The following is a 17402-nucleotide window of genomic DNA, read 5'->3' on the forward strand; positions in this document are numbered from 1 at the left end:
CTGTTGAAGCAGCGCTCGGAATTCAGGCGGTGGGGGGTGAGGTTGAGCGTGTCTGGGCCCCATGCCATGGAGCTGGGCCCTAAAGGCCCATGAGCATCCCAAGCAGCCAGACCTCTCAGCCCCGCTTCTAGCGATTCCACACAGCAGTCTTGGGTAGGCGTGGCCCGAGGCTGACCTGCTGGTCCCTGGCACTGCCTGGCAGCTGGTCTTCAGGTCCCTCCCCCCGCCCCCCAGCATCTCCCCCAGCTGGCCTGCCTGCCTGCGGCCAGGGAGTGGCAGGGGCTCGCCCCTCGCTGGCCAGGAGTGTGTCCTGCCAGGATGGAGGGTCGGCTTGCGGCTGCTTGACTCGGGTGGTGAATGGCAGCGGGAGGCTTTGCCTGGGAGAACGGCCGTGATTTATTGCTGTTGCTGTGAGAACAAGCTTGCAGCTCAGGGCGGCGTCTGGGAGCGCACGGGGAGGAGGGGCACTGCTCTGATGTCACGCAGGACTGCGCCGCCCGCTTCTGCCGCTAGTCTGGTCCCCGCACAGCGGCCCCTCAGCTGCGTCCAGGCCGTCGGCAGGGCGGACAGAGCACCCGGGGGACAACAGTGCATGGCCTGGGCCCGCCCAATGCTGGGCCCTTCCCGCCTGAAGCCAGAGGCCACAGAAGACATGGGCGCTGGGCTGGTTGGGGCCAGACAGGTGGCCTCCGTGCAGGTGGGAGCCCCTAGAAGTCCAGAAGCTGTGGGGGGAGAGCACTCAGCCTGCTGGGCGTCCACCCACCCCCAGCCCTGGGCTGGCCCTGCTCCCGGGCCCACCTACCAGCTGCGGCAGCACCTTCTCCAGCTGGTCCACGTCCACACAGGGCAGGTCCTCCGCCTGGGCCTGCCTGATGCTGCGGACGGTGGCCTCTGCCGGGACAGGAGGGAAGGGAGGCCCGGAGGCTGGAGCCTTGACCCCACCCGCTGGGCCTCGGCCCCAGCTGCGAGCCAGCAGCTCAGAACCTCAAGGCCACGTGTGGGCAAAGGGGAGACACGTGCAGGCAGGACTAGAACAGACTCACCCACGACGAAGACCTTGAGCAGCTCAGCCACGAGCAGCAGCGCGTCCCCGCTGACTGCAAGGTGGAGGGAGCAGGTCACCAGAGCGCCCTCTCCCACTGCCCTGGCCAGGGCTGCTGCCCCCACCCCCCCACTTCCTCCCAGGCCCCCCCAGAGCCGGCCGCAGCCCCAGCGCCCTCCCGCCCCAGGCTGGCGCCCACCTTTGGTCTTGTCGTCCTCGAAGTGCAGGTGCAGCAGCTTGCTCACCAGTTCCTGGGGGACCAACAGGACAGACTCTGGTCCTCCCACGGAGACCACAGGCCCCCAGGCAGGCAGTTGTGGGTGGGAAGGTGTGATTTCGGTCCCCGGGCCTCCCAGGGTGGGGACTGGGTGGTGGGCAGGTGGGAGCAGCCCAGGTGCCAGCCGCCCGTCTGGGCTCGTTTCCAGGAGTCCTGGGCCGCCTCGTGCTCCCCCACCCCCACCCCAGCCTGAGAACGTGCTCCCTGTGGCCCCTTCACAGGTCTGCCCACCGGTGGGGCCCAAGCTCAAGGGCAGGAACCCAGCACCGGGCAGCAGTGAGCGGAGCCTGGTGCCACCTGCTGGCCCTGCTGCCACCAGGGCGGGCCCTGACCCCCAGGAAGAGCCGACCCGCCCCCTGTGGACGGGCTGCGCAGGGAGCTTCCCCAACAAGAAAGGGGCAGGAACTGGAGAACAGGTGGGCCTGGGGTGATGCCCTCGCCTCTGCCCGCGTCAGGCGGGCACCACAGCCCTCCCTGTTCGGGGCACTGACCGCAGCCCCAGCTCCGCACGGAGCCCTTGGGGAGGCCCCAGGGCCGTCCAGGCGGGCGCGATGGAGGACCGCCCCGTGCCGCCTCCAGGGGCTCTCGGCCGCCTGCTGGTCACCTGCCCCGGCGACTAACGCCTGGGCTACGGCCCCGGCGACGGGAAGAGAGGACGGAGGCGGAAGCGAACCCGCGAGAAGCCCCCCGGCTCGGCAAGGCTGGGGCCGCGGGGGCGAGGAAGGCTCACGGGCTGAGGCCCCGGGCGCACCTTCCCGGTCGAGGGCTCGGGCAGAGCACCCGGAGGCTGGGCCGCCTTCGCCGGGTGCAGAGCAGGACCGGCGGCCGCTCCCCGTCGCCGGGGGCGCTGAGGTTTGAGGGGTGAGGCGATGCCAGGGGCTAAGGAAGCGCGGGTGGCGCCCCAACACCAGGCCGAGCTGCAGCGGGGCCTCGGCTCCGAGGAGAAGGAAGCGCAGGGAGCAGCGAGGGGCGTCCGGGGCTGTGCGGACCTGCGCTCCACGCCTAGCGGTTCAAGCAAAGTCCCGCCGGGTCCCTGCCGTCAGGGCGAACCGGGGCGCGGGCCCGGCTCCTCTCGGCGCCCCCGGTACTGGGTCCTCGACTGCGGAGGCGGGGCCTGGGGTCGCTGTGCCTCACCCCAGCCGCCGGGAGGGGAGCAGCGAGGGGCGCACAGGCTGGGGTCGCGGCTTGGTTCTGGGGATGCGCCCGCCCTAAGAGGGCGCCTCCTGACCCCGACCCCACGCCCCCTCTCTCACCTTCCGGAAGCAGGCGCTGGTTCCCTCCATGACCGCCACCGCCGCGTGCGCAACTCGGAGCCCCGCCCCCGCGCTCCCAGCCAATGAGCTGTAAGCGCGCCCCACTTTAGCCCCACCCACACGCATCCAGCCAACCATACCTGAGCGCGCCCTCCTAAGCCCCGCCCTCGTCCCCTCCCATTGGCTCGTAGCGCGTTGCCTCGACTTCGGGCTGGCGTCCCAGCGCGCGCCCGCCCCTTCTCCCTCATTGGCCAGTGATGAGCACCCTTTCTCCGCAAAGCCTTTTGGGAGTTGTAGTTCCTCCAGCCGTTCCCGGCGCACCCTGCTCTTCCTGGATACTGAGGCGCCGCGGGGGCCGCGCAGTGCGCGGCGCGAAGTCTGGGGTCCCGGGTACGGGTGACGCCCGGCCCGGCCCGGCCCTACTACGGGGGCGCCCGGACCCGAGGTCCCGCGCCGGCCGCATGCCACCCCTGCCCATCTGGGGCCCCCCACCTGTAGAGCCCATTCGTTGTACCCCTGGGAGCTGGCCCTGACTCTGAAGACGGTGGGGCCTGGCTCCCGGGGCGCGCGGAGGCGCCCCGCCGGCTGCCCGGGGACATGGAGGAGTTCCTGCGCTCCTACAGCCGGCTGTGCAGGGAGCGGGGCGCCGAGCCCCAGGAGACCGTGCTGCAGCGACTGCACGAGCTGCCGCGGGGCCGGCTGGACCTGGCCACGCAGAGCCTGACCCTGGACACCTGCCGGGCGCTGGGCGCGCTGCTGCCCAAGGAGGCCCAGCTGACGGAGTTGGTCCTGAGCGACTGCATGCTGAGCGAGGAAGGTGGGCGGCGGGCCGGGCAGCCTGAGCCCTGAGCCTCGGCGGCCTCCCTCTGTCCCGCGCTCCATGGCCGCATGCGCCCGGCCCTCAGTCCCAATAGAGACTCCATCCCCCCTGTCCCGGGAGGTTCCTCCTCTTGGGCCCTGGAGTTAGCAGGCAGCGAGGTCCCTTCTGCAAGCTTGGGGGCGAGGGCATTGCTCTTTGTAACCAAGAAGCCTTAGGAGAGTCCAGGTGCTGATGGGCACGGGCGTTGGTGGCCTGGCTGCATGCTGGGCAGAGGTCGTCGGTATTTCACACCTGACACAGGACAGGGCTCCTGGCCAATGGCCTGAACCTGACCGGCGGGGGGCCCGCCAGGACTGGCTTCCCTCCCAGGAGGCTGGGGAGGTGTCCCAAGATGGGGCCCAACCAGGGCCCCAGGGGCAGAGAGTGACAGCCCTGCCCCCTTACAGGGGCCACACTGCTGCTCCAGGGGCTGTGTGCCAACACCATCCTACGGCTCCTGGATCTGAAGGTGAGGGACCTGCCGAGAGAGGGAGGAAGTGGGTGCCCTGGCGACATGGAGTCTGGGCTGTGGCCGGAGACTGTAAGAACTGTTGGCATCCAGCGTCACTGTGTCCTGGGGGTCCTGGGCACGTGTGTGTGCGCGCGCGCGCGCGCTGAGGGTGGGAGTGTGAGTTCCAGAGGGTCCCCATAAGCAAACCAAAGGAACCGGCCCCAGGTGGCCCACTGTGGGCAGGGAGCCGAGCCTGGCCCCCCCACGGCCTGACCAGGGCCCTGTGGGTTGTGAACGGCCCGGACAACGGGTCTGCCTCTTCCTGTCCCAGGGCAACAACCTTCAGGCCAAAGGGGCTGAGGCTCTGGGCAAACTCCTCCGACAGAACAAGTCCATTCAGAGGTAAGGTGCCGCCCTCCTCCCCAGCCCCCCGCCCTCCTCCCCATCCCCCCGTTTCTCTGCACCGGTTAGGGCTGGCCCCAGAGGACTGGGTTCTGCCCCTGAGGGTTCAGACCTTCCAGCCGGTTGCCCCTGTTTCCCGTCCATCTGCGGGGATTAGGCGGGTACAGGTTCCGCACGTGGCTCCAGACTTCCTGCCAGAGAAGCCCGGGCCTGCCACCCCCCCCCCCCCCCGAGTCCCAGGGACCCCATGGGAGCAGGTGCTCCTCGACCCTTCCTGCAGCCTCACCCTGGAGTGGAACAACCTGGGTGCCTGGGAAGATGCCTTTGCCACCTTCTGCCGGGCGCTGGCGGGCAACCTCACCCTGCGGCAGCTGGACCTCCGCAACAACCAGATCAGCCACCAGGGCGCGGAGGAGCTGGCCCTGGCCCTGAAGGGCAACACCAGCCTCCAGCAGCTGGGTGAGGCCCGGCGGCTGGCTCCCTCGCCCTCCCGCCACTTCTCTTGTCCTGTCCCGGGAGCCGAGGGCTGGGGTCAGGAGGCCGGGGGAGCCACGCTGGGCTCCTGCCTGTTGGTGATGCCCCAAAGGAAGCATCCTGGCCAGGCCGGCTCCCCAGGTGACGAGGTTTCCTCCCAGACCTGCGCTGGAATAACATCGGCCTCCTGGGCGGCCGGGCCCTGGTGAGCTGTCTCCCCAGCAACAGAACCCTGTGGAGGCTGGAGCTGGCCGGGAACAACGTCCCCAGCGACGTCCTCAGAGCCGTGGGTACGGGCGCCCCGTTCGGAGCTGTCGGACCATAAAGTGCCCGAGGCCCCGCCTCCGAGGGAGGGCGTGTCCCTAGAAAAAAAACGGAAGGAGAGCCGCTCCTGAAACCTGCTCATTTGGTTCTTAGATTCCCCCAAGGGCGGTCACCCATTCCACAGATGAGGAAGCTGAGGCAGTGTGGCCCGGCCTTGCTTGCCCTGACGGCCGAGCTGCTGCCTCGGGGGGCATCTGCCCCCACCACCCCTGAGTTCATGGCCGCCAGGTCCGAGCCACGGCCCCCACGGCCCTTTCCCGTCAGCGATGCTGGCTCCTCGGCCCGGACCCAGCAGAGTACCCCGCCCTTCCCTGAGGCTCCCCGTCCTGCCAGCCATCAAGGGCCCACACTCGGCTGGAACCCTGCACAGCTCTCCACCTCCTGCGGGGGCTGCCTGGCCCGTGTGTCACCTCTGGCTCCTTCATTCTGGGCCTGCCTCTGGGTCACCCCAGCTGTTGTCATTACTCCTGACACCAGGGCCACTCCTGGCCGGTCCCTCTCCACATGCTGCCCAGGTCTTCCCAGAACACAGGAGCTCACCACTTAAAAGTCACACCGTGGCCTTTGACCTGGGGGACGGAGGGCAAATGCCTCTCTCCGTGTGTGCCCCCCACCCCATGTCTGGTGCCCCCACACCCACACTGAAGCCCTTCAGCCCCCAGTGCCCTGGGCGTCTGCATGGTTGTGGGTGAGCCATTGCCACGCACAGGCCTGATCCTCGGGCTGCTGGCTTCTGAGCTCGGGCCGGGCTGAGCAGCCAGCCCCTGGTGGGTAACTCGGCGCCTCCCCACAGAGCAAGCCATGGACCACAACCAGGACCGGGAGGCCACCGTCCGGGAGAACCGGGCCCGCACCCGCGTGCTCAGCAAGGAGGTGCGGCACCTGCGGGAAGAGAAGTCCAAGCAGGTGAGCACGGTGCCGCCCGACAGCCCCGGCCCGGCCTGGCTGCGTGTGGAAGGGCCCTCCTGGGCCCGGCCCGGCCCCAGCCCCCTTCCCTTCCTCTGGGCCCTGGCGCTGCTTCCCTGGTCTGACCCTCTGGCCGGGTGAGCAGGTCCCCTGTGCGGGACCCACCCCCCCTCCGTAGTCCTGCGCCTGGTGGGGTCCCCTCCTTCCCACCGAGCCCGGCCCTGACGGGGCTCTGGCGTCTGTCCCCAGTTTCTGGACTTGATGCAGACCATCGATAAGCAGCGGGAGGAGATGGCCAAGAGCAGCCGGTGAGCTGGGCTCCGCTGGGACGCCCAGGGGTTGGTCGTGCCCCTGACCTGGGGTGGCCCAGCCTGAGCCTCATCACCTGCTCACCAGTGAGGTCGTGGCGTGTGCTCCAATGACGCTGGCTCGAGGGTGCAGGCAGCGCGGCACTCCCCAGCCCAGTGCCTGGGGTGTGGTGGGAGCAGGAGGAAGGGCGCTGCCCCAGGGTCCGGGGACGGGGGGTGGGGGGGAGGTGGGGGACGACGACACTCTGGGTTCCTGACCCCCCTCTCTGCCCGAAGGGCGTCGGCAGCGCGCGTGGGACAGCTTCAGGAGGCCCTGGATGAGAGGCACTCCATCATCAACGCCCTCAAGGCCAAGTGAGTGGTGGGAGGGCAGGCAGTGGGAGGGAGGCTCCGGAATGCTGTAGAGACAGGCCCAGGGGACAGAGGAGGGGGTGCAGACATGGACCCGAGTTCCTGTGCATAAAGGTGGGAAACGGCGTGGTGGTAACCCCGGAAGGCTTCTTGGAGGAGGTGACTAGGGCCTGGCGAAAGTGAGGACAGGACGGGAGGTTTTTGTAAGGCGGAGGTGAGGCTGGGGCAGGGCTCACGGAGGGGGTGGTGGATTTGTCCCCCTTGCAGGCTGCAGATGACCGAGGCCACCCTGGCGCTGTGGGAGCAGAAGGCCCAGGACCTGGGGGAGCTCCTGGCCACGGCGGGGCAGGAGCAGCAGAGCCTGGCACAGAAGCTGACCAAGGAGCACAGGCTGGAGCAGCAGGTGGGTGGGCAGGGGCGGCGTAGACGACAGGCGGTTCGTGGTGGCAGGTGGCCAACCAGTGGTGCCCTTTCCCATCTCACCCCTAGGAAGCTGCAGAGCGGGAGTCTAAACTGCTCAGAGACCTGTCTGCTGCCAACGAGAAGAACCTGCTTCTGCGAAACCAGGTAGAGGGGTGCGGGCCAGGTAGAGGGGTGCGGGGCCAGGTAGGGGGTGTGGGGCCAGGTAGAGGGGTGCAAGGCCAGGTAGAGGGGTGCGGGGCCAGGTAGGGGGGGTGCGGGCCAGGTAGAGGGGTGCGGGGCCAGGTAGGGGGGGTGCGGGCCAGGTAGAGGGGTGCGGGGCCAGGTAGGGGGGGTACGGGCCAGATAGAGGGGTGCGGGGCCAGGTAGGGGGGGTACGGGCCAGGTAGAGGGGTGTGGGGCCAGGTAGGGGGTGCGGGGCCCGCCAGAGGGGTGCGGAGCCCGGCCCCAGGGAATGCAGGGCTGGGCGGAGCGTCCCCTCCACGGAGCTGGCTTTCCAGGTGGACGAGCTGGAGCGGAAAGTGAAGTCACAGCAGGACCAGCTGTTCCTGACCAAGCAGGAGCTGACCAACACGGCGGCCGAGCTGAAGCTGCGGGCCGTGCAGGCCGAGGGTGGGCACCGGCAGGGCCCGGAGATGGGAGCCCCGGGCGGGCAGGTGGAATCGGGGGAACAAGGGGCCGGAGGAGCCGGTCCACGCCTTCCTTTGCTCCCAGAACGCCTGGAGCTGGAGAAGAGGAGGTCCCGGCAGAGCCTGGAGGACGCGGAGCAGCTGCGCATCAAGGAGGTGCCTCCTTCGTGGCGTCGTGCTCTCCCCATGTCCGCCTGGGGCTTGCAGGCGCCTCAGTGCAGCCTGATGTCCCCAAAGCACACCCCTGGGGGCTCCCCTCACTCCCTTGGGGAGCTCGGTGGCAGCCCTGCACCTGCCCCAGCAGATGCCAGACCCAGAACCTCCTAACCAGGGCCTAGAGGGACCCCTCCCGCACGGGGGGCGGGGCACAGCTGCCGTGGGTGTGGCGCTGGGACTGCCCTCCATCTCTGCTTCCTGAGACCCTCGGGGCAGCCTCTTGGCACGAACAGGGTCCCCGAGATCCACCTGCCTCCCAGGGTCAGGGTCCCAGGGGGGAGGGCTGGGAGCCAGCCCGACAGTCCTGTCCCGCCTGCACCCCGGCAGGTGGAGCACATGGCCCGCCACCTGGAGGAGAGCGAGCGGGCCCTGCAGGAGCGGGTGCAGAGGCTGGAGGCCGCGCGGCTGTCCCTGGAGGAGGTGAGCATAGGCCGGCCGGGTGCCCATCTGTGATCTCGGGGACCCACCTGTGAGCCCAGAGGGACTGGGTGAGGGGGCGTGGGCGCTCCCTCAGCCATGGAAGCCTCACCTGGTGGGCAGAGCCGGCGGGAGGAGGGCCAGAGGGTCTCTGTGCTGCAGGAGCTGAGCCGAGCGAAGGCGGCGGCCCTCAGTGAGCGCGGCCGGGCCGAGGAGGAGCTCATCAAGGCCAAGAACCAAGTCCGCCTGGAGGAGGTGAGGCCACGGCAGCCCCCTGCTCCCAGTGCCCACCTGGAGGCGGGGCCTGAGGCTGCAAGGCCAGGGCTGCAGAGGGAGATGGGGTCAGGGGCTGGGGCGGAGGAGGAGGGGGGTAGGCGAGGTGGGGGGGCAGGAGCTCCAGGGACGCAGCGGGGGAGCAGTCAGAACTGACCCTTGTTGCATGGACACCATGTCCAGCCCCAGGTGGGGAAGGAGCTGGGCCATCTGGCCGCACGGCCTGGTTGAGCCCGTTTGGATGAAAGTCAATGACGGGCGAAGGTGCACTGACCATGTTCAAATGAGAGCTCCCTGGTTGGAGCGGGGTCGCTCCTCACTGCTGCCCGCCGGTCCCTGGGCACGAGCTGGGGCCACGCCCTGCACTCACCCGCCCCCGGGCACCTGCAGCAGCAGCGCCAGGCGCACCTGGAGGAGAGGCTGCGGCTGCTGGCGCAGGCGCGGGACGAGGCGCAGGGCACCTGCCTGCAGCAGAAGCAGGTGGTGGCGGAGGCCCAGGCGCGGGGCAGCCAGCTAGGCCTGCAGGTGGAGGCGCTGAGGCGGCGCCTGGAGGAGCTGCAGCAGGTAACCCGGCCTTCGGGGGCTCCCGGGTGCCTGGCCCCCGCCGCCCTCTCACCCACGTGCCTGGCAGGAGCTGAGCAACAAGGACCAGGAAAAGGTGGCGGAGGTGACCAGGGTGCGGGTGGAGCTCCAGGAGCAGAACGGCCGCCTGCAGGCGGAGCTGGCCGCCCAGGAGGCGCTGAAGGAGAAGGCGGCAGCCCTGGAGCGGCAGCTGAGAGGTGAGCCGCCCCCGCCCCCACGCGGCCCTGCGGGACCCGGTCTCGCCGGTCACAGGTCGGGGCGGGGCTGGGTGGAGGTCTGGGCTCTGAGAGGCGCCGATGGGACCTGGGACGGGGCAAACCCCGCGCGGCCTCCCTGTGGCCCTCGCAGTGGCTGATGCCCGGGCACTGAGCTTCCTCCCCCGCAGTGACGGCGAGTGGCCACCGGGAGGCGCTGCTGGACCGGGAGAGCGAGAATGCCTGCCTCCGCGAGAAGCTGCGGCTCCGGGAGGCGGAGATCGCGCGCATCCGGGAGGAGGAGGCCCAGAGGGCCAGCTTCTTGCAAAGCGCGGTCCTGGCCTACGTGCAGGGGTCCCCCGTGAGGGCCCTGAGCCCCCAGAAGTGAGGGGCGGCGGGGAGACCCAGGAGCGGCAGGACGGTGGCGTCTGGCCGTGCCGGGCGGGGTGTGCAGCTGGTGCCGAGAAATCAGTGCCAAGTCGGTCGGCGCCACGGCTTACCCCTCGGCGGCCTGGGCGGCCAGCAGGCGGGAGTGGCCAGCGCCCCTTCCCTACTCCGCCGCACGTGCGCCTGCGAAAACGTGCGGGCGATGGAAGGAAATTCGGGGGCAGAGCCCTCCCAGCCTCCCTCCTGGCGCCCGCACCGCCTTCTGCAGTGTAACCGCGACGGCAGCGGCTGTTGTGAAATAAAGAACTTTTTCACTTTGTGGTACATTCTCGACTCGGGGCCTAACTTCCACATCAGCCTGCGCCCCCCGCTGCCCCGGGGCCTCGGAGACCGGCCAGCCCTGCAGGAAAGACCCGGGCTGCTGGTGCTGCCGGGCGCCCCCTAACATGCTGCCCCGTGGGGACAGTGAGCGACTGACTGCTCAGACCGGAGGCTGGGCTGCCCTTGGGGGGGTCAGGCGATCGCCCCGCTGCAGGGCGGACAGGCCGGCGAGGGGTCTCCCAGCGGCAGCCACGCGCACTCGGACCACCCGCGCACGTGCAGGTGGGTGGGACTCGCCGGCCTGGCTGCCCCTTGGCCGGGGTCGCGGGGCCTCGGGGAGCACCGAACCCGAGGGGGGAGGGGAGGCCCGGGCTCAAGGACAGGCGGGGGAGGGGGGCACCGTGTCCTGTCCGCCCCCCACCCCCCTTCTCCGGAAAGCCCGCGCCCCCCGGCGGTCGCGCTCGGCAGTCTCCGCGCCCGACGCTCGGCGGCGCTCGGCTGTCTCCGGCCGCTCGGCTCGGCGCTCGGCGCTCGGCTCGGGTCCGCGGCCGCTGCGGCGCGGGCATTTCTCCGCAGCTCCCTGGCCCCGCGCCCGCCCGGCCCGCGCCCATGCAGGCCATCAAGTGCGTGGTGGTCGGCGACGGGTGAGTGCGCGCGGCGCGCGGGACGGGGCCGGGGCGGCCCGGCTGGGCTCGCGGCTGGAGGGTGCGGCCGGGCGGAGGGCGCGGTGGGGCGGGTCCCGGCTCCCGGGCGAGGCCTCCGGCCAGGCCCACCTGCTGCTCCGGGATCGGGACCGGCCGCCGCCGGGCCTGGGCGGGGGGGCGCCGGGCCTCCCCGGGGCTGCAGCCTTGCCGGCCCCTCCCTCCCGCACCCCCCGCTCTGCCCCCGAAGCCCGCCTCCCAGGTCCTCCTCCCCCAGCCCTAGTCGCGGCGGGTCTCCCGCGCCGGGACCCCCGGCCCCCTCCCTGGGCCTGGGCTCCGCGGGCGGGGCTGCCCTCCCGGGGCAGCGGGGCCGGGCGGCCGGGAGCCATGTGGCCTCGCCCTCCGCCCGCAGCGCCGTGGGGAAGACCTGCCTGCTGATCAGCTACACGACCAACGCCTTCCCGGGAGAGTACATCCCCACCGTGTGAGTGCGGGGCGGGCGGGCGGGGCCGCGGCCGGAGGCGGCACGGCCGACCCTCCCTCCTCCCCGCAGCTTCGACAACTACTCGGCCAACGTGATGGTGGACGGGAAGCCGGTGAACCTGGGGCTGTGGGACACGGCGGGGCAGGAGGACTACGACCGGCTGCGGCCGCTCTCCTACCCCCAGACCGTAGGTGGTGACGGCAGCCCGGGGTGGCGGGCCGGCCGGGGCGGGGACACGGGGGCCTCCTCGGCCCCGTCCACCCGGCCTCCTCCTTCCTCCCAAGGACGTCTTCCTGATCTGCTTCTCCTTGGTGAGCCCAGCCTCCTTCGAGAATGTCCGAGCCAAGGTAGGGCCCGGCCGCCGGGGCCTGTCCGAGGGGAGGGGCCGGGGCGGGCTCCGACGGGACGGGCTCTGGCTGGAGCCCCGGGGCTGAGGGTCCCCTGCAGGTGGAGGTGCCCTTTTGGGTCCGCGCGGGGTTTCCGGGCCGGGCCGAGGGTACAGGCTGGGCAGGTACAAGGCTCTCAGAGAAGGGAAGGGCCCCGGCTGGGAGCCCCTAACAGGCCTGGAAGCTTCCGGCTGGGGATTTTTTTTAAAAATATATTTTTGTTGATGTCAGAGAGGAAGGGAGAGGGGGAGAGAGAGAAACATCAATGAGAGAGAATCGTTGTTCGGCCGCCTCCTGCACGTGCCTTCCTGGGGACTGAGCAGCCCGGGCCTGGGCCCTGACTGGAATCGAACCCTGAACCCTTCAGTCCACAGGCTGACACCCTATCCACTGAGCCACACCGGCCAGGGCTCGGCTGGGGGTTCTTGTCCCCCATCAAACCTCTAGTGGTCACCCGAGAAGCAGGAAGGGCTCAGTGGGGGTCTCGGGGCGCCGTGGCCTGCTCTGGGGGACGGGCTGGGGGAGAAGCCCGAGGGGTCGGGTCAGAGCTCCGTCCCCACAGTGGTACCCGGAGGTGCGGCACCACTGCCCCCACACGCCCATCCTCCTGGTGGGCACCAAGCTGGACCTCCGGGACGACAAAGACACCATCGAGCGGCTGCGGGACAAGAAGCTGGCGCCCATCACCTACCCGCAGGGCCTGGCCATGGCCCGGGAGATCGGTGAGTGGGCTTGGCCGGGCCTGCGTGGGCACCCGGCTCGCACCCGCCCTCCTCCCTCACGCTCCTCTCCCCGGCGCCCCAGGCTCAGTCAAGTACCTGGAGTGCTCGGCCCTGACTCAGCGCGGCCTGAAGACGGTGTTCGACGAGGCCATCCGGGCGGTGCTGTGCCCGCCCCCGGTCAAGAAGCCGGGGAAGAAGTGCACCGTCTTCTAGCCCAGCCCGGCCGGCCCCGCCCCTGCCCTGTCTGCTGTCGTGTTGAGCTGTCCTGTGTCTGAGTCTGGGGGGTACGGAGGGTGGGGAAGGGCTAAGCATGGGGTGGGCTCGGGGGGTGGGGTTCAGCCACGCTGCCTCCTCTGGGGGCGCGGCTCCAGCCTGCCCTGGCCGTGGGAGGCTGGGAGGGAGCGGGGTCTCCCTCAGGCCACAGGGCAGCCCCAGGCTGGGCTTCCCTGGGGGGGGGGGGGAGCTTCTGTTTCTGCACCAGGGAGGGCGGCCCATTATTTTATACAATAAACGTTCTCCAGCAACTCCTGCCTCTAACCACCAGCCCTGGTGCAGGGGGTGAGCCTGCTCCCACACCCCAACCCAAAGCAGGCGGCCCAGAGGGAAGTGGGAGCAAGTGTATTTAGCCCCGGCCCGGGGCAGAAAGCCCGGTGCTGGCAGTGGGCCCCCGGGAGGGGCACACAGAGGCTCGAGGTATAGGGGGGCAGTCAGCAGTCAGGCCATGGAACCCTGTTTGTGCAGGCCCTTCCCCACAGCTCCCCCCTCCGCCCAGGCTGGCGGATCAGGCGCTGAGTCTGGGAGAAGTCAGGAGGGAGGGCACCCAGGCTGAGGACCCAGGCGAAGGTGCAGAGGTCAGCACAGCGAGGTGGGAAGGGGCGGCCAGTGGGCCGCGGGGCACGCAGGTCGGAGAGGGTGGGGGATGAGACCCGGAGCCATGGTCCAGGGACCCGGACTTCACCCCCAGGCCACGGGCACCGCTCCAGGCAGGGCCGTGACCCGAAGGCTCACTGGCCTGCAGAGCCAACTGGGAGGTTTTCAGGAACTTTGCTACTCGATTAGTAACTATAGAAACTTCTGGAAGGTCCCACCTCTGGAAGGTTCCAGCCTCTCCCGGAAAGGTGGCCGCGTCCAAAAGTCTCAGGCCCCGGAGTGAGGCTGCCACCTGCCTGGGACCCACGGTGAATGGCCACCTCCCCACCTGGGACTCGTCCACACCCAGCCCTGAGCTCTGGCCACCTGCCCGCAGCCCAGGAATCAGTATGGGCTGAGCAGGAGAATCATGTTTATTGCGGGGGGGGGGGGGGGGGGGGGGAGGCAGGCGGGGCTCAGCAGGGAGCAGGGCTGTGGGGGGCGGGGCTCAGGTGGCCAGGAAGCCCCCGTCCACTGGCACAGCAGAGCCCGTGGTCATGCTGCTCTGGTCACTCAGCAGGAAAAGGATGACGTCCACCACGTCCTGCACCTCTGCGGGCAGAGTTGGGGGCAGGGGGAGACGGGAGCTCCCTCCCTCCTCCTCGCCCAGGCAGGCCTGGGGCCCTGGCACCCCCCCCTCCCCACCCCGGGCTCTGCCAACTCACCCGCAAACCTGCCCAGCGGGATCCGGTCCAGCATGGCCTTCGCCTTAAGGGGGTCGCTCCAGTTGGCCTTGCCCATGGGCGTCATCACCACCGTGGGGTTCACTGTATTTACACGGATCTGTGCGGGGACGGGGAGGGGGGGCTCAGCACAGTGGGCTGGGGGGCCTCGGGCACCCAAGGATGGGGTCACCCCAGCAGGCCCACCTTGTGGGGCCCGAGCTCCAGAGCCATCACCTTGGTCAGCATGTCCATGGCACCCTTGGTGGCACCTAAGAGGAGGGACTGTGTAAGTGGGCGGGGCCAGCTGCAGGCTGGGGGTGGGGAGGTGGGTGCCGCTGGGGGCACTCACAGTAGACGCTGTGGTTGGTCAGTGCCCGCTGGGAGGCCTGGCTGGACACATTCACGATGGACCCTCGGGCTCCTCGAGCGATCAGGCCCCGGGCCACGATCTGGAAATGCAGAGACGGTGAGGCGGCCGGTCCCCAGCCTGGCCCCCTCCTGCCCGCAGGGCGGCTCACCTGGGGCGGCTCACCTGGGACACCTGGATGACAGCCCGCAGGTTCACATCGAAGGAGCTGAAGGCAGAGGGTCCTGGTCAGGGACCCGGCTGCTGCTTTGGGGGCGACCCTCCCACTCAGGGGCCCTCCGCCCACAGGGGCTCACGTGTCACACGCCTCCTTGGTGACCTCCAGGAAGGGCTGCAGCAGCGCCACGGCGGCATTGTTCACCAGCAGGTCCACGGGGCCCACGACGCCCAGCGCCCGCTCCGTGGCCTCCCAGTCTCCCAGGTCCACGCACACGGTCTCGACCCCGGGGCACTGTGTTCACATTGTGGGAGGGGCACAGCCATCGGTTTCCGGGCCGAGAAGGGGCACAGCAGGGCTTCTGCCCCACAGGAAGGGGGGCTGGGTGTGGCTGACCTTTCAGACCAACGGGGGCGGGGGAGGGTCCCCTAGGAGCAGGCCACCTTCTTAGGGCTCAGAACCCCCGGATGCTGAGGAAGCAGGGAGGGAGTCGGCGTGGGCTCTGGGCCCCTGAGAGCTTGGGGACCAGGAGCCCCCCCCAGTCCACTTCCCCCTGCCCTCCCTCCCCAGCGCCCGGCCTCTAAGCTTCCTTCTAAGCCCAGGAGGCGTCGCCGTTCCCTAGGCGGCCACTCGGGAGCGCACGGAGTCTGCGCGTCAGACCACCCTCGGCCCCGCCCGCTGCCCGCTGGGCGAGGACCCGGCGGCCCCGTACCTCGCGGACCAGGCTGTCCAGGTCGCCCTGGGTCCGGCTCACGGCCACCACCTGCACCCCCGCCGCGTACAGCGCCTGGACCGTGCTGCGCCCGATGCCTGCGGGGAGCGCGGCTCAGTGCGGGCGCTCTCGGCCCGCCGCCCTCCCCCGCGCCCAGGCCGCCCCGGCCGCCGGCCCACCTTTGCCCGCCCCGGTGACGAGCGCCCGGCGGCCCGCGAGCCCCAGATCCATGGCGTGGCCAACTGCGGGCAGGGACCCGAGGGCCTGGGGTTGGAGCGCGCGCGGCCAGGAGGGGGCGGGGCCAGGAGGGGGCGGGGCCTGGACATCCTAGTAGCGGCCCCTGTGGGGCGATTGGCCCAAAAGCGGGGCCGGGGCGGGGCCAGCGCGGGGTCAGGCGGGGCCGGGGGCGTGGCCTGGACAGCCTAGTAGCGGCTCCTGCGGGGCGATTGGCCTAAAGGCGGGGCGCGGGGCGGGGCCAGGCGGGGGCGGGGCCTGGACAGCCTAGTAGCGGCTCCTGCGGGGCGATTGGCCCAAAGGCGGGGGCGCGGCCGGGGGCAGCCAGGTTCCCGCCGGGCCCGGGGACAGGGTTTTTCAAACTTCCGGGTCTGGCAGGTCCCCGGCAGCGCTTTTCCTCCGCGAGGATCACTGCATCACAAAGACCCGGGTGCGGTGAATACCATGGGGAACTCAGGGCTAATAGTTCTCCTTTTGTTTCTGAGAAGAAAAGTTTGGCGAAAGGGGTCGCATGCCCGCCGCCCCCAGACCTGGGCGCGGGCTCCTGGTGCCCAGAGTTCCCTGGGCACCCAATTTGGACAACCCATCAGCCTGGAGAAGACTCCGATGCTGAAGGTTCGCTCTCACCCCGAAGGGAATTGCACCCCCAGATCACCCGGCCAGCCCACAGGCGGCCACCAGCACTTCAAACAACTCGAATAGGCCCGCCAGTGCGGCTCAGCCACTGAGCATCGACCCAGGAACCGAGGTCACCGGCTGGATTCCGAGTCAGGGCACAGGCCCGGGTTGCAGGCTCGATCCCCATAGGGGGTGGCAGGAGGCAGCCGATGGATCGATGTTTCTCTCTCTGTCCCTCTCCCTCTCTCTCCAAAATCAATCTCAACATCTATTTTTTAAAAGCTTGTCTCAGCTAGGAAGGAACAGGTGAGGGCCATGCGGGTGCACGGGGTCCAGCACGGGCCAGCGTTGCCTCCTGAGGCTGTAGGGTCAGCTACAGATGGGCCTGTGCTGTGCGCAGGTGTTTCGTCCTGTGGTCGTGTGGGAGAACCTGGAACCACTGCTCCGAGACCTTCTGTGGCCAGGAGGAGGGAATTGGTGATTGCAGGACCCTGGGTCACCGCGGGCTTTGGGCCCAGGGTCGTGGACGGGCTGGAGGAGAGGGTGGCCAGGGTCAGCAGGTGGCACAGATGCGAGAAGCCCCGGGAGGGAGGCCAAGAGGGTCCTCCTGTCAGGCCCGGCCCTGTGTGCAGCCCACACCCTGCCACCTGGCGTTCTGCTCCTAACCTTGGACCCTGACCTCTGCCCGCCAGAGGCCAAGAGAGGGCCAGCTGGGCCTCCAGAAAGGCACATCGGCTTAGGTCTCTGCAGAGCTTTATCCAGAACGGTGTCTGCATCCTGTCATGTGTCCCGTGGGCCTTGGTGGGCCTGCTAGACAGACCTAAGCCGGCGATGGTGCAAACCCTGCTGTGGGAGGCCCTCAGGCTGGCCGGAGCACCTGCAGCACCCCCACCCCCACTCTGTGCCCTGAGCTCGCCCACCCCAGCCCCCCTGCCCAAGGTTGGACACTGCACTAGTCCACCTGGCTGACCAGCCCAGGCCTCATCCCATCCACACTAGGCCTTTGCCGGGGTCCAGGCCCAGCGGGCCAGGGGTTCCCAAAGGTGTGGACGGAGTTGGTGAAGAATGAAGGACACGGAGACAGCGTTCAGATGATCAGCATAGCCAGGTTCTCTGTTTATTCTCCGTGGATCTCCCCTGTGCCTGGCTGAGGCCACAGGGAGAGAGATCCAGAGGCAAGCTGAGCCTTTATTTTATAGTCAGAGGTAAACAAGGTAGTGGGTACACAGTTTCACTGTTCTTGTGCGTTTCCCTTGTTTTGGCAGCACCTCAGCCCATGAGCTTCCCAGATAAGATCCAGGGAGCGTTATTAGGTCCAGCCTAGTTATGCTAAGAGGACTGTGCCCTCTAAGCTGGGACTTGTTTGTGACTTTGCCAACAGGTGGGTCTGAGGCTTAATCCTATAGCCGCACCCCACAGGC

The 17402-nt window shown here is 69.5% G+C and overlaps 4 protein-coding genes across 5 annotated transcripts; 2 read left to right on the plus strand and 2 right to left on the minus strand.

Annotated features, from left to right (window-relative positions):
• Positions 1-368: 368 nt before the first annotated feature.
• On the minus strand, positions 369-2667 carry CENPX (centromere protein X). Its single transcript, XM_059671587.1, has 5 exons — positions 2573-2667; positions 1242-1293; positions 1044-1097; positions 803-891; positions 369-722 (listed from the first exon to the last, which is right to left on the minus strand). Exons 1-5 carry the CDS (start codon positions 2600-2602, stop codon positions 708-710), a joined length of 240 nt encoding a protein of 79 aa, XP_059527570.1. The 5' UTR covers positions 2603-2667; the 3' UTR covers positions 369-707.
• LRRC45 (leucine rich repeat containing 45) lies at positions 2590-10089 on the plus strand. 2 transcript variants are annotated; one of them, XM_059671575.1, is made up of 17 exons: positions 2593-3389; positions 3839-3900; positions 4214-4284; positions 4565-4743; positions 4920-5048; positions 5876-5988; positions 6238-6296; positions 6573-6650; positions 6915-7050; positions 7137-7214; positions 7568-7679; positions 7782-7852; positions 8240-8332; positions 8492-8584; positions 8993-9166; positions 9234-9381; positions 9570-10089. In XM_059671575.1, the coding sequence occupies exons 1-17, from the start codon at positions 3170-3172 to the stop codon at positions 9764-9766; spliced, it is 2013 nt and encodes a 670-aa protein (XP_059527558.1). In that variant the 5' UTR covers positions 2593-3169; the 3' UTR covers positions 9767-10089. The 2 variants fall into 2 exon arrangements, with proteins under 2 accessions (XP_059527559.1, XP_059527558.1); XM_059671576.1 differs by lacking the exon at positions 4920-5048 and having other exon boundaries at positions 2590-3389.
• A 409-nt stretch (positions 10090-10498) lies between these two features.
• On the plus strand, positions 10499-12621 carry RAC3 (Rac family small GTPase 3). Its single transcript, XM_059671586.1, has 6 exons — positions 10499-10730; positions 11140-11211; positions 11281-11398; positions 11496-11558; positions 12160-12319; positions 12402-12621. Exons 1-6 carry the CDS (start codon positions 10696-10698, stop codon positions 12530-12532), a joined length of 579 nt encoding a protein of 192 aa, XP_059527569.1. The 5' UTR covers positions 10499-10695; the 3' UTR covers positions 12533-12621.
• Positions 12622-13615: 994 nt separating this feature from the next.
• Positions 13616-15429, minus strand: DCXR (dicarbonyl and L-xylulose reductase). The gene is made up of 8 exons (XM_059671585.1): positions 15309-15429; positions 15130-15227; positions 14557-14711; positions 14426-14468; positions 14243-14342; positions 14098-14162; positions 13894-14011; positions 13616-13780 (listed from the first exon to the last, which is right to left on the minus strand). Exons 1-8 carry the CDS (start codon positions 15358-15360, stop codon positions 13677-13679), a joined length of 735 nt encoding a protein of 244 aa, XP_059527568.1. The 5' UTR covers positions 15361-15429; the 3' UTR covers positions 13616-13676.
• Between the last annotated feature and the right edge of the window lie 1973 nt (positions 15430-17402).

The sequence above is a fragment of the Myotis daubentonii genome, chromosome 16 (assembly GCF_963259705.1).
Source record: "Myotis daubentonii chromosome 16, mMyoDau2.1, whole genome shotgun sequence".
Taxonomy (NCBI): Eukaryota; Metazoa; Chordata; class Mammalia; order Chiroptera; family Vespertilionidae; genus Myotis; species Myotis daubentonii.

Excerpts from the sequence above, each read along its gene's own strand:
- CENPX (XM_059671587.1), bottom strand. The coding sequence starts at position 2,602 with ATGGAGGGAACCAGCGCCTGCTTCCGGAAG. Across the intron at positions 1,294-2,572 it reads CCAGCGCCTGCTTCCGGAAG|GAACTGGTGAGCAAGCTGCT; the intron begins GTGAGAGAGGGG and ends TTGGTCCCCCAG. Across the intron at positions 1,098-1,241 it reads CGAGGACGACAAGACCAAAG|TCAGCGGGGACGCGCTGCTG; the intron begins GTGGGCGCCAGC and ends TCCACCTTGCAG.
- LRRC45 (XM_059671575.1), top strand. The coding sequence starts at position 3,170 with ATGGAGGAGTTCCTGCGCTCCTACAGCCGGCTGTGCAGGGAGCGGGGC. Across the intron at positions 6,297-6,572 it reads GAGATGGCCAAGAGCAGCCG|GGCGTCGGCAGCGCGCGTGG; the intron begins GTGAGCTGGGCT and ends CTCTGCCCGAAG. Across the intron at positions 9,167-9,233 it reads GCCTGGAGGAGCTGCAGCAG|GAGCTGAGCAACAAGGACCA; the intron begins GTAACCCGGCCT and ends CGTGCCTGGCAG.
- RAC3 (XM_059671586.1), top strand. The coding sequence starts at position 10,696 with ATGCAGGCCATCAAGTGCGTGGTGGTCGGCGACGG. Across the intron at positions 11,399-11,495 it reads CGCTCTCCTACCCCCAGACC|GACGTCTTCCTGATCTGCTT; the intron begins GTAGGTGGTGAC and ends CTTCCTCCCAAG. Across the intron at positions 11,559-12,159 it reads TCGAGAATGTCCGAGCCAAG|TGGTACCCGGAGGTGCGGCA; the intron begins GTAGGGCCCGGC and ends CCGTCCCCACAG.
- DCXR (XM_059671585.1), bottom strand. The coding sequence starts at position 15,360 with ATGGATCTGGGGCTCGCGGGCCGCCGGGCGCTCGTCACCGGGGCGGGC. Across the intron at positions 14,712-15,129 it reads TGGACAGCCTGGTCCGCGAG|TGCCCCGGGGTCGAGACCGT; the intron begins GTACGGGGCCGC and ends ATGTGAACACAG. Across the intron at positions 14,343-14,425 it reads CTGTCATCCAGGTGTCCCAG|ATCGTGGCCCGGGGCCTGAT; the intron begins GTGAGCCGCCCC and ends CTGCATTTCCAG.